Source organism: Carettochelys insculpta, chromosome 20 (genome assembly GCF_033958435.1).
Source record: "Carettochelys insculpta isolate YL-2023 chromosome 20, ASM3395843v1, whole genome shotgun sequence".
Lineage (NCBI taxonomy): Eukaryota > Metazoa > Chordata > Testudines > Carettochelyidae > Carettochelys > Carettochelys insculpta.
In genome coordinates, this window is record NC_134156.1 from 24,742,024 (window position 1) to 24,755,511 (window position 13,488).

General features: G+C 44.1%; 1 protein-coding gene across 5 annotated transcripts in view; it reads right to left on the reverse strand.

Moving 5' to 3' along the window:
- The window catches only part of RPTOR (regulatory associated protein of MTOR complex 1), a 256,227-nt gene that overhangs the window by 91,466 nt on the left and 151,273 nt on the right, over nucleotides 1–13,488 (reverse strand). For all 5 annotated transcript variants that reach the window (XR_012648254.1, XM_075014603.1, XM_075014602.1 and 2 more), the window contains 5 exons: nucleotides 11,077–11,187; nucleotides 5,896–5,970; nucleotides 4,266–4,331; nucleotides 3,423–3,614; nucleotides 2,000–2,140 (listed from right to left, as the gene is read on the reverse strand). Coding sequence is in view for 4 of the 5 variants with exons in the window: in XM_075014603.1 (XP_074870704.1) it covers nucleotides 2,000–2,140; nucleotides 3,423–3,614; nucleotides 4,266–4,331; nucleotides 5,896–5,970; nucleotides 11,077–11,187 (585 nt within the window). In the remaining variant the exon portion in view is untranslated. The remainder of the gene's footprint in view (nucleotides 1–1,999; nucleotides 2,141–3,422; nucleotides 3,615–4,265; nucleotides 4,332–5,895; nucleotides 5,971–11,076; nucleotides 11,188–13,488) is intronic.

Genomic DNA, 13,488 nt, shown 5'->3' on the forward strand with positions numbered 1-13,488 from the left:
TTGTTATTTGGTCTTAATGTTACACAACATATTTTATGTACCATGCACATTTCTGTTTCAAGGGGATTCCTCATGCTGTACAGCAAATGAAATGACATGCCTATTAAAATCGTTTGTTGAGACTCCACAGAGCTACAGCACTGGAAATGGAATTTCCTGCTGTTCAGGGCAGATGGCAAATGGCATTAGTGCTTCATTGTGACAGCTTTGGAACTCTGAATGCTGAAGCACTCCCAGAGGTTTGCGGGTACAATCTAGTGAGCTGCCAGTGGCCAGCAACCCTAAGGCGACCCAGTGTTCCAAACCATGCTCTGCACACCAGTTTAACTTTGTTGTCTTCAGAGCGCAGAAGAAACTGGACAACACAACAGTGGAACCTCAGAGTTATGAACACCTTTGCAATCGAAGTTGTACACAACTCTGAACAAAACCTTATGGCTGTTTTTTCAAAAGATTACAACTGAACATTGACAAATACAGCTTGGAAATTTTACTATGCAGAAAAGTGCTGCTTTCCCTTTGTTTTGTTTTGTTTTTTTTAAGTAGTTTTTTTTATATGTAACACTGCACTGAACTGGTATTGGTCTTATTTGTCTCTGTTGGTGCCTGATGGCATACTGCAGATTGACCTACTCTAATCTAGCACTCTCTCCCATTGTCCAGCATGACTTTAGTTAGACAGATGACCACCTAGCATGGTTGTGGCCAAATTCCCTGTGGTCCCATAAAGGTTTACAGTCACCAGTTCTGGCTCTTAGTACAGAACCCTGTTATTTAGCTCCTGATTTGCCCCTAAATCTTTTCTAAGAGCCCAGGAAGCAGGGGAAGTGTTGGTAAAGCTGCTGTGGTTCGGCAAATTCACTGCTTCAGCACCAGTCAGGTGCCAAGGGTGCTGGACCAAAGAGGTTCAACCTGAGGTATATTCCGCATGTCGACAGCACAAAGCTGAGAAAAGACTAATACTTACATGAGCCTCCCAGGAAATGAAACTAGAAAATAATGGCCCTGGCATTCAAAACCCCATGGTGTGCAGAATCTGTACCACCAGCAGAACCACACAAATAGCTATGGCATCTGAGCCATTTGCAAGCCGCCACTTGGTAGCCAAGCTCCTCAGTAGATGCTGGGCAATAAACTCTTTCATAGCTTGTTTTTTAACATTGCAAGCAGGCGTAAGAGGGAGAAATACAAATAGTCAGCAAAAGGCTGAACTCCCCATTATTGAAGGGAATTTGTAATTAAGAGATTTGCAGAAATCAATGCTGCTCCATTGGGACAGTGGTATCCCTTTGTAGATGAAGCAGCCTTTCTTGCCAGTCTCACATATACTAATGGAAACTCTTCTCAGCAGTTTCTCTGAGGGCAAGAGATTAAAACAAGGGAAAACCAACGGGAAGGGGTCATCTGGGACCCAGAGAGTGACTATGCAGCGTCATCAATTTCACAATGCAGATTCCGTTACAGAGGAGACAGGAGAGTCCAGAGGACCCAGGTGATTGTGGTATGAGGGCATGTGCACATGGGGGATTTGAGTGCGAGCTATAAAAGCCGGAGACAAGGCCAGTGAAGAGGAGAAAGCCCACCAGCTTGCAGAAATGACTCCTGATTGAAACTCCTGTTCCACTGACAATGGCCAATAACAACATTGACCCTGAGGGTCTTTTAATAATTTTTCCACTCCTGTGGCTTTGCACCCTGGGTGGCAGTTCTGTTCACCCTGCCCTGGGTACAGTGCTGGCCAGCAGCTATCACTTTAGAGGGCTCTTTCCACTGGGGCTTGCCATGCTTGTGTGCCACTCCTCGGCAGGAAGTAAGCATCTATAGCAGCTGCCAGGGGACAGAGAGCTTGAACAAATGCTTCCAGCTGAATCAAATCCATGAATACCTAGGAAGAAATTCACTGAACAAAGAGTCTGCTTCCCCAACACCACACACAATTAACCCTTTGTAGGCCGCCAGCATTAATCCTCTTCACTTCCTTCTGTCTCGCCCACTGTACCTTTCTGACCACGGGGCTCCCGTCGTTGATGAGCTGTGCTAGCATCATGGCCACGTTGTGGTCAATGGTGGTGGAGTGATCGGTCCGCTCAGCTGAGTTGCCCACAAATGTGCCCAGTGCAAAGACGGCAGCACAGCGAACCTGTGACAGACAAAATAAAAAAAAAAAATTACCATTGGTTTCCTGCCTGGTGTTGGCCTTGAACTTCACCAGCATGATCTCTTATTCTGCCAGCTCAGCTCTCTCCAAAGCCGTGCTACCGTGGCAGGTAAATGGCAGTGGTTGCACAGAAGCCCGAAGACTGGAAAGACAGAAACTGATGTTGGGTCACTGCCAAGTTTTATCTGGTGCAATTTTAATTACTCAGGCATGCAGAAGAAATGTGTATTATTCCCTGGAATGTCAGGCGGTTTTCACTTTGGTGATTTTTTAATGGGTGCTGTCAAGACACTTCTGCTCAGCACCATAAAGGTGAATAAGAAATTGTCACTGAGGGGCCTACGTCCCCTTTGCACTAGAGATTGCTAAAGCCTTCAACTATTTAATACGAGCATAAGGAAAGGAAGCAGGTGACTTAAAAATGGAAGGCAGGTGAGACATACCATACCACACACAGCCCCAGGGTTTGGGATCATGAGTGGTGCTTTCTTCTCTGCCTTGGCAGAGACTTGGAATGCTGTGGAGGCAGTATAATCAGCCCCAGAGCATGTGCCTCACAACTCAGCAAAGACCTGCTCTGGCTGACCGACAAGAGAATCTGACAGCCTTGAGGACACTTCACTCGATCCTTTGAGCAACGATTATCTGCAAGTTGGGAAAAAGCCAAGGGGAAGAAAAGGAGGCTGTGTATACCTGGAACTGGAAGTGCTAAATCACTGAAAAACCAAAACTACAACTTTAACAGCTACACATTGATGCTGCCCTGAATGTCTAAGCTTACTTCTCTCACTTGTAAAAGAATTTCACTGGGGTCTCACAGGGTCTGTCGATTATTGTGCTGGTGGCTCAAGATTCTCTTCTGTTGAGGACAATCTTTTCATAAAGGTGAAACTTACATTCCATTAAAATTGCATTTTTTCAGGCTGAGAACAGTTTTCAGGTTTAGACAATATAGATCAGAGAACTTGCTGAAGTACACAGTGAGTTGTGGTAACACAGTTCTGAAGGGCTTCTGCCATGAGAGTAAGCAAGGAAATGTGGAGCTTGTATAAGCCCTGGTATATATAATCATTTGCATTTAATTTGATTTTCCTGATCCAGATCTAGCATGACTTTAGCACTTTTCCTGCAGAAATAATAAATACTTTTTTTTTTACAACCAGACACCTATCAACTCATGAAATTTCTTGAAGATACTGATTTTTAAATTGTTTTGTAGCCCCCACTGAAGACAACTGTCATATACAGGTACACTTAACGTTACCTCTGGGATTGGATCTGAGAGCAGACTGTAGAGCTTCTCATGGGCACTGTCTCTCACGCCACACCACCTTGCTGAGTCAAAATTCTGCCAAATACGTCCTAAACAAATAGCCACCCACTGGCGTAGGAGAGGGTGCGGATCATTTAACTGTTCCAGGCAGATGGCAATCAAGTTTCCTTGAAGGCAGGCTTCCTGAAACATAGATCAGTGCAATTCATTTAGACACACAGCTTCCTTTCCCATCATTAAACAATAAAACCATTTTGAGAGAAGGGACAGACATGCAATGTAAAGAAAAGAAAGATTCTGTGGTTAGATACTGGTTTTTGAGATGATTTGCACAAGTGCTCTGGGGAGGTCAGCTGTGTGCACTCATAGCCAGCCAAGCATCTATTAATGTCAGAAATGTTTCCTGAATGCAGTAAGCTTATTTTTTTATTTCAGTGGCAATACTCCTTGCACCTTCAGAGCCCCATGATTTATGGCTCATACAACTTTCTTGACTTTAAATCATCCCCAAGACCTACATCACAGCCATCATGCTTCCAGCTGAAAAGAACTGTGAAGGATTCCCTCAATAGTATGTCAGTATATTGCCAGCAAAGGATGCTGTTCAGTGCTGTGCATCCTAACCCGTATTTCCAGGTACCATGCATATGCAGCCTCTGTTGTACTTCCAGATTATTTTTTAAATCCAAGAAAACAGAATGTGTCCCTCCCACTGCTACTTCCTGGTTCTGTAGTGCGTTCTGATGCACGTCAGACAACTCACATCAAAGCAAAGTCACAGTACAGAGATGGCCTCAGGAGAAGCAATGTAAGGATCAAGGAGTTGGGACTCACCTGCCCTGTGTTGTAGCTGTTGACGATCACAGCCAAAATGAAAGCAGTCATAGTCCTATGTTCAGCCTTAAAAACAAAACAACTCACAAGTAATTTTCATCAGAGAACAACTGTACGCTGTGTTGTTTGAAATGAGAGCACCCATGCTGTCCTCCTTGGCATGGCTGATGTAAATCTCCCGACACCCTGACAATTTGAGACCACACAAACTAATGATTGCATTCTGGAGTTGTTTAATGACTAGTAGCTGGAACAGGCCATGCAGCTTGGCCTGAGAGCAGGAAACATGGCTGATCCACTTGCTCTGGCTGGCTGAGACCTTTCAAGTTCTCTACCAACAGGCTCTGATTTTCACCATAATTTGAACAGGCTACAGCTTGGCCTGTAGAAAGGAGGGCAGCCAGAGAGACAAGGATTTCTGGAAGCCTTTCACAGCTTAAAAGAAAATTGTGTATTCCTGGAGTTTAAGCATAGCTTCCCAACAACCCAATGCAAGATGAACAACATTACCCACCTTCTTCCCCAACACTAAATAAAAACTCTAGAAGGCCGTGTCCAAGTTTACTAATGAAGTGCTGAAATACATATTCAGTGCCTCATTAGCATGCAGGTGGCCACGGCACTTCAAAATTGAGCAGACGGGAATAAGGGGACTTCGAAGTAGCCCAGGTCCTTTCGAAAAGGAGCCCCATCTGGACGACCTGTGTGACAGCGAGCCACGTCAATTTTGAAGTGCCGCAGCCGTCTGCATGCTAATGAGGCATTGAATATGTATTTCAGCGCTTCATTAGCAAACTTTGGAACAGCCATTTGCATGGCCATTTTGAAGTTTTTGGCTAGTGTAGACATAGCCAAAATGTCCTGCTGCCATACAGGTGTAGGTGCAGCCCTGAAGTACCAGCCTTGGCTATGTCCTCAGGCTGGCAACATGGCCACTTCATGCTTCATTTTTTTTTTAAGTGAAATAAACAGATCATTTAAAAGCAGTAATTTGCAGCGATCCCATTACCTTATACATTGGGTTGACTGATTGGGAGCTACTCTACTCCACGGCATTTTTCATTTGCCTTCAAGGTTTAAAAGCATTAGCACAGACAAGGTCAGTGCCCTGTTTAGTTTGTGTTTGTGACAGCTGTGTGCTTTTATCACGACAGACATGGTGTGGGGGAGAGAACAGTCCCTAACGTATACTACTTCTGCAAGGGCTATAGAGATAGCTGTGGCTGGATGATACAAAACACCATTCCAGTAGGGGTAGATACAGAAGCTGCCAAGATATTAGAAAGCACTTCAAGCCCATTTATCAGGGCACCTGCTGCGCTCATTTCAGGGCAGGTGAAATGAATGATGAGAAAAGTAAAATAAGCTAAGTCTTAATTCTTCTAATGCAGTGGCTCAGCAAATTGATTTGGTATGTATGTGCATCTGACAGGGCCTGTGCTATCAATTTCCCCTGTGGTGAACTATGATGCTCACCCACGCTATTCCTGAACAGGGCAGTGGGAGTCACCAGGGAGTGACAAGATGCTGTCCCAACAGTTGCACCAACCACATCACAGCAGCATCATAAAAGCCAAGACAATCCAAGCACGTTTTAAATAAGGTTAAAAAGGATTTTTTTTGTCCTTACTGGCATGTAGGGATCGGCCAGGACCGAAAGGAAATATTTGTGACCGTTGTCCTTCACAAGGTCAGCTTGGCATGACTGAAAAATGAGACAGGGAGAAGGGAAAAACAATGAGTACAATAACCAGGAGAGAACTTTTTTGCCTCCAACAATTTATGAATATTTCATGTCTTAATTGTTTTTCTCAATCCCAATTTTCATTTGAGAAACAAAAGGAAGAGTCAGTTGCCCTGTCAGGACTGCTGCCAAACACTCCTGGGTAGGAAGAGGTGACCAGAGCCCTGTGTTTTTAAAGCACATGGCTCCACTGCACCTGGCATCTGAATGGAATACAAACTCAGAGATGCCCTCTGGTTCTTCAGAGCCCCCTAAAAGGAAATAGCAATCACTCTCTCTTCATTCCATGGCATACCTCCACCGTGGCAAGAGGAAACTAGGGGAATGTGATTAATTAGATGTCTGACATTTATAAAACCAAAATAAAATTACATATTACAAAAATCTCTGATCTAATCTCCAGCTGGTTTGCTGATGGCTGCTATCCCAGTCCCACTGCCCAAGACAAACAAGAGCTGAATTTCTCTCAGCAGATCAGATGTTTTGGTAACTTCTATGCATCAGCCTGTACAAATGAAGTTAAATAGTCATCTGCACAGGCAGTCTGTCCTGGACAAATGCCTAGAGGCTCCCAGACATGGAGCAGCTCGTCACCTCAAAGTACATCATCTTCACAAACACCTACCCAACGGGAAGAAAGGGTTGTGTGTTAATTTACAGTCTGTGGGTAACATTCCTGACTGGCAAACATATCACATGCAGATGTCACATGCATGTTCTCAACACCTTTCCCTGCAAGCATATCAAATCTGGATCAGTAATCTCTGTGATTTTCCCTTATTTCTAAAGAGTAATAATGACTGATATTGAGGACACCCTTTCTCTTGGCTGTGAATTGTGACTAGATGTCCACAAAGAACTAAATCATTCCATTAAGGTATTGCTCCAGAAAGGTGCTAGGACTGACAATCCTAGAGATGAAGCTCCCCCTCTGCACAGTGCATGTATCCCCTACAGTGACCTGTCAGTTGCACTAGAAACTCACTGACAGGAATTATCTCCGAGAAGTGGGGGACTGGCCGTTCTTCTTGGCCAGTTTGATAACATGATTTACTCTGATCTACACAGCAAGACCAAACTATGTTACTGTCCGGACAGATACTATCATGTTGAAATGTGATCTCTGACTGTGACAGAAACTGCTTGGCAGATGAACCCCGCCATCTTTCTAACCAGCACAATGTGCAGGAATCTGGGTTCCAAGGCACAGCATTACAGGAGAAGCAGCCTGCATTCCAATACGGATAATCATCATCAAGACCACAGGTGCCAACTTCTGCTCTAGGTGGGGGAGGGTGCTCAACCCCACCGTCACTCTTCCGCCTTTCCCTAGGTCTCCACCTCTGCCCATGAGCACATCATGCCCTTGCTCCTTCCCTTTCCTCCCAAAGCCACTGTGGGCGGGGGGGGGGGGGGGGCGGGGTGCTGGTAAGAGGGGACACCAGCAGGCAGGAGGCAGCATGGGCAACTTGGCTACTGGTGTGTGCCGAGCACCCATTAATATTTCCACGTGAGTGCTCCAGCTATACAGCACTGAAGACATTAATGCATATAAACAGGATCCTCTTCTCAGGGCTCTTCTTTTGCCAGCAAGATCTCTCAGGCACTAGGTCTGACATATTAAGGTCAGAATCCAAGAATACAGAGCACTAAAGGGACAATTTTGGGTGGAAACCCTGACTTTGCTTTCAGCTCCCTTTGTGGCTGGGATTCTGCTGCACGTTTCATGACAGAAACGGTCATGTATTTTTAATCAGGAACGGAGGGGAAAGGAGGAAAACTAATTGTTGAAGGGGGGGGCTGGAAAGGCAAAGATGCAAGAGAATATTTCATTACTGAAGCAACAAAAGATGCCATTTGCAGAAGACTAACGAGAGGGAATGAATCAACATCAGGTTGCAGCTACAAGAGGTTTACGCGGATTTTTCTGGTAACATTCTGCAGGAGGAGAACTGGTTTCCTTCTTCCCAACATTTTTAGCTTTCTTCATAATGTTTCCCCTTAAAAAAATCATGTCCTCTCAAACCAGCATGAAGGCAGACAGCTGCCCGCTAAGAAAAGGCTGCCCATTTTCCACTGCATCCCAGTGCGCTGCCAGCGCCATCCAATCACATGAGGCCAGAGGGAGGAAAGCAGACCATGTAACTCCAAAATAGCTTTAAACGCTTTGCTAATATGCTGTTTGTGCAGTGCCTGAGAACAACATTAACATTCAGTGTCAAAAACATCTCCCTCCTTCACATTTGGTACTTGTGAATAATGAAGGTACATGAACACAACATGCAAGAGGGTAGACAGGACGTTATCACTTGTATGCTCTAGGAAGATTTCCCATGAGGGGGAAGAACTAGAGCACACAAAATTATCCCTAGGGAGTACCTACGTGGAGCATTTTTATTGATCACAAGATGCCACTGTTCCTCACAAATCCTGCTATCAAAGGACATTTAGCTGGTAGTTAGATAGGCTTTTTAAAGGGTTATCATATAGTCAGCTGGTTAGCAAGGAAGTGCCATATTTAGCCTACACTTTAGCTGTAAATCAACATTTTAAGAATTTCCAGCTGATAAGCATCAACTTTTCATTAAGAAAATAAATAAAAAGTACAACTGAAAAACAATTAAAAATTGGCTATTCAAATCAAAGTTTTCTGATTTAAAGCATGATTGAAATTGGTGACTTAAATCTATTCACCCTCAAGGAAGCTTCTCAGGGAAGTGTTTGAAAATAGGAACCCTGGTTTTTGCCTGGATGATAGATACAACATCCACCCTTGTAAGAAAACAATTCCAGCTAGAACTGTGGCTAGTATATGAATAATCTCATGTCCTGCCCACTCACACACATTCCTGCAGTACTCCAACAGTGGGGCAGCAGCGGTTCGACACAGTTTAATTAATCCTTCAGCCAACACAATGCAAAGCAGCATTTCATGACTGCCTTCAGCATCTGAGAACTATTTCACTTACGTTCACAGGGTATGTCCCTGCAGTTCACATTTCCATCCTCAATCCTACCCTCTTTGTCTCTTTCATTTCTGGATCCTGCAGATATTGGTCTTGCAACTACATATTTTTCAATTTATTCTTAGAGAGGAGGGTAAAAATGAGGGGGAAGGGAAGATAAATGTACTGAAAAGTAACAGCGATTTTAATATTTATTGTTGGTATAATCTTACAGTCTTTTAATCATCTTAACAAGCCAAAGAGGTCTCATCAAGAACATTTGGGCAAGTCTCTGCCCAGTCTGGACTGACAGAATGTTTCTACCTATACTTATTGTTAAAACAGTTCATGAAATCAGTGAGTATTGCCTTTGATAAGCAGAAAAAAGCCCTTCACTGGCTTGTTTGTTTCTACTGGGGTACAGACTAATTAAGCTGATTCTCCAATATCCCTGTTACCTATTGTAGCGGACACTGAGGCTGATGCTTCAGCCATAGAGGAGTAAGCATGCAAACTAAGCTTTTTGAGATGAATGTTAAGATTAATAATTTTCATTTTCTTTGCCATTAGAAAGCCTCTTAAATGGTAACCAAAATATAGATTTATAAAACTAAACATAATGCTCGATCATGAGTGAAAGAATTCCACCAAATCCAATAATAATTGTTTTGCTACAAACAAGAGAGAAGATCATGAAAATACAAAATCAACATTAAAACAGAAAGACACCAATTTCAAAAAGCAGTTGATGCAAATTTATGTCCACTAATAACTATATTTGCAATTAACTGCAAGGTTCAAACCAGGAAGCCTGGCAGTTAACTAATTGTTCAAATATTTGTATCGAGTCTTCATTAAGGCCATCTTCAAAAATCATGACCCAGTTTTAAATCTTGTCATGAAGGATGCCACAGAGATACCAGGGTGCCGAGAGAGAAAGTCCAGAATCCCAGGCTCTTGTGAAAACAGCCCAGTGACCTGTCCTTTCTGAACTCTTTAGCACTTCCAATGCCACCAACTTCAGCTATTGTCGCAGCTCAGAGAACAAGACCAGATTGGATTTAGAATAAAATTGATAATTATACTCTGCAAAGAACTACATTTGCTCTATTTTTAGGACGGGTTTGGAGATGCTGATGATCTGTGCGTGTTCATGATGAGTTTGGAGACTTCTCTTGCCTGGGTGGAGGCACAGCCCAACCAAATCAAGTTTAAAATAAAGTTAAACTGAACCAAAACCGTATGCTGTACATCTGTTTAGCAAATAGAGCAAGAGCCCCTACTATGGTCTAGATCACCGTACTCTGACAACTCTTAGAGGTCATGCCTATGTTTTCAGCAGCATGCAGACTGCAGGCACTACCTGTGCGGCTAATGCCACAGAGATAGGCAGACTGCATTCACATTTGTCGCTGTGTTAAGTAGCAAGGAGCTGCCAGAGCCTTTCCCTGCTGCCTCCACCTGACCAAGCCTTATCCTATTGGTGGAGCATTCCATTGTGGCAGAGGAAGGCTCCAGCAGCAAGGAGACAGCAGGACACCACACTGCTAAAGGGAGCAGTGTAGACACACTGGGTGTGTAGAGAACTATAGTGTACATATTCTGGGAGCTCAGATGTACTGTGTTCACCACTCTACTCACTCGCTACATGACTACTTACATCTGTGCGAGCTGGGCTTGTCATAAGTATAGACATACCAACAGAACTTAGGTCACTCATACAAAAAAGAATGACTGAAAAGAGGAACTTCCTCAAGCTAAAGTGAGATTTCAGCACCAATGACATTTCACTTCATGCAGACGGAAACAACTTCCTTAATAAGCTGGTGATCACATGCAAGAAGTCCAGTGAATGGGCAGGTAACCAAATGAGCCATTTTAAATCAAGTCTGTCATTGCATCAATGGGAATTTTACATTCAGAAATTCTCAGCAGACAGCTCTAATGCACCAGTGACTTCACAGGCTCTTTTTAAATGAATACATCAGCTTAAAATCCAACCTCCTGCATTTTGTTGTAGAACAAACTATCGGTCTCTGACTTTAAAGCAATTGGACAAGGACAATAACAAAGGACGCTACCGGAAACAAATAAAGAGCTCTAATAGCTCAAGATTACTCACACTGTCCACGGCTAGAATTTTGGCCCAGATAAAGACAAGAAGCGGTCTCAGTTCCCGAGCTGAACTCTGAAGCAGCTTCAGCACATAAGGGAAAATGCCAACAGACAAAGCCTGGGGAGAAAAGCAGAACAGCAAATTGCCATAAGCCTCCTAGACCCATTACAGGAGGAGAGCTGGACAGGTGTCAGAATTACAAGCTTTACATAAATGTAACATATTTATGGCACATATGGGAAATCTGGCAGGAATCAATGTCATGCATTTATCGTAAAGAGGGGACTCTTGCGTAGTTATTTATATATGATTTTACTCCTGGATGTCCCCAGGTATTTTCAGACTTATTAGCCCACTGAGACCAAGAGTTAATTTAGCACCAGCTTTTATTAGTTACAGTATGTGATTCTTCATGCCTCATGATGTGCCACTATTCTCCCTGAGATGGGGCTATTTGCTCCCACAAGTCAACAGACTGCAAAAACTCATTAATTACAATCCTTCCACTAGAAATCATACAAGCCTCCCACACTTGCAGAGGCTTCTAAATAAGCTACTTGTATGGTATTAGAGACTAACAGCATGCAAGAGAGCACACAGCTAGGGCTCCGTGTCTGTCAGAGGTAGCGGAAGTCATGGATTCTGTGACTTTCAGCGACCTCTGTCACTTCTGTCAATGTGGCTGATCCCAGAGCCACCCAAGTAGCTGGGTCAGCGGTCAGCTGCTTACGTGACCTATGGAACAGCCACACCAACTACTGCTTGTGTAGCCCTGGCAGCAGTCCCCAGGTGGACAGCCAGAGTAGCCATGGTCTGCTGGCCCTGTAGTCCCCAGGTAGCCGGCCGGAGCAGCTGTGATATGGAGCCACCCGCAGCTGGTGCCACTGGTCCGGTGCTCCTGACCCCAGACGGCCTCCCCAACAGCAGGACCCCACCCCCTCAATGCCCCTCTCAGCAATGTCCCCCTCCACTGGGCCTCCCTCACCAGCACCCCCCTCACATCTCCCAAGATTAAGTCAGTGGTATTTTTAGTACACATCATGGATTGTGAATTTTGTTTATTGCCCCTGATCTGTCCATGGCTTTTACTAAAAATACCCATGCCTAAACTGCAGCCTGATATGTAGCTAATTACATTATTGAGCATTTCACCAGTACTGAGTGGTTACTGTATACAGTCTATACAAATGCAGTGCAAAAAAAAACGTGGAGAGGGATTATGTTCCCCTGATTCCAGCACCTATATGCTACATCAGTGATGTGCACAGCCCACAGGGGGAGGCAGAAGTCCTCCCTCCACAGGCAAAGCATTGGGCAGGTCACAGGGACATAACACACACTGCTACAGTGAATCTGGCTGACAGTGCCAGTCATAGGAGCACACGGGAGGTGACTGAAATTTTGAGTTAGCCCCAGGAGTCGCTCATGTGTCAGCTCCCGCATGCAGAACCTCATAATCCAGATACTGCAAAGCCAATGTTGACCCCCGCCACTCTGTCCTAGGGCTAGGCCTTCTGTGCTATCCTTCTGGAAGGTGCAGAACAGAATTTGGCTTTAAAAGTGTGGAGCGGGTCTGGGAGGGAGATGACAGAGAAATCTGTGAAAGGTCCCATCACCAGCACCCTCTGTTACCGGAAGCATCTGAAAACACTGACATTTGTATTTCAAGTGACATTCCTGTTCCATTTGTCATTATACCCACACTTTGCTTGGCACCTTCCAAAGGCAGCAGGCAGATATCCATGCCCTGGACTGCTCACATGATCTAAAACCCTACACGGGTGTAGGACAAGGAAAGTGAGATACAGCAAACAAGTCCAGTGATCGGGGGTGGATCAGCAACTGACTAGTTCCATGTTTAATTTAGTTTATATGATAATTTATATATACCACCCCAGCTGGTCTAGCCATTTTTAACACTTGTTTTGTTAACACAAATATTTTGATATATTTAAAAAAAATTAAAAATGACCCCCAAAGTGTTCCTATCTCAGCTAAAGCTAGTTCATACCAATCCCAGTTGTTTGACCTTGTCCCTCAATTCAAGGTGCCATCATCTCAGCTGCATCTGCCCCAAGTATGCAGGAAAGCAAAGGCAAAACAAATAGGTATGATCCCACCACTTGCTGGAGGAGAACTTGTTCATTAGCAAAAGGAAATGGTCCTCACTGCTGTTTGATTTCATCTGGGTAATTAGTTTCAAGGGTCTCACATGCCCATTAGATTCTGTGCTGCTCTGTGTACTTTTAAGCAAAGGACATCACTATTCATAAGCTCAGCTGGCAGAGAAGGCGCAAAACATGGACAACATGGATGAAAAAGGACTCTTGGCTGCTTCCAAATCCTGCTTAACTTTTGGCAACCTGATTTATGTTAACTTCAAGGCCATCTGACTGCTGTCAGATACTGATCATTGAT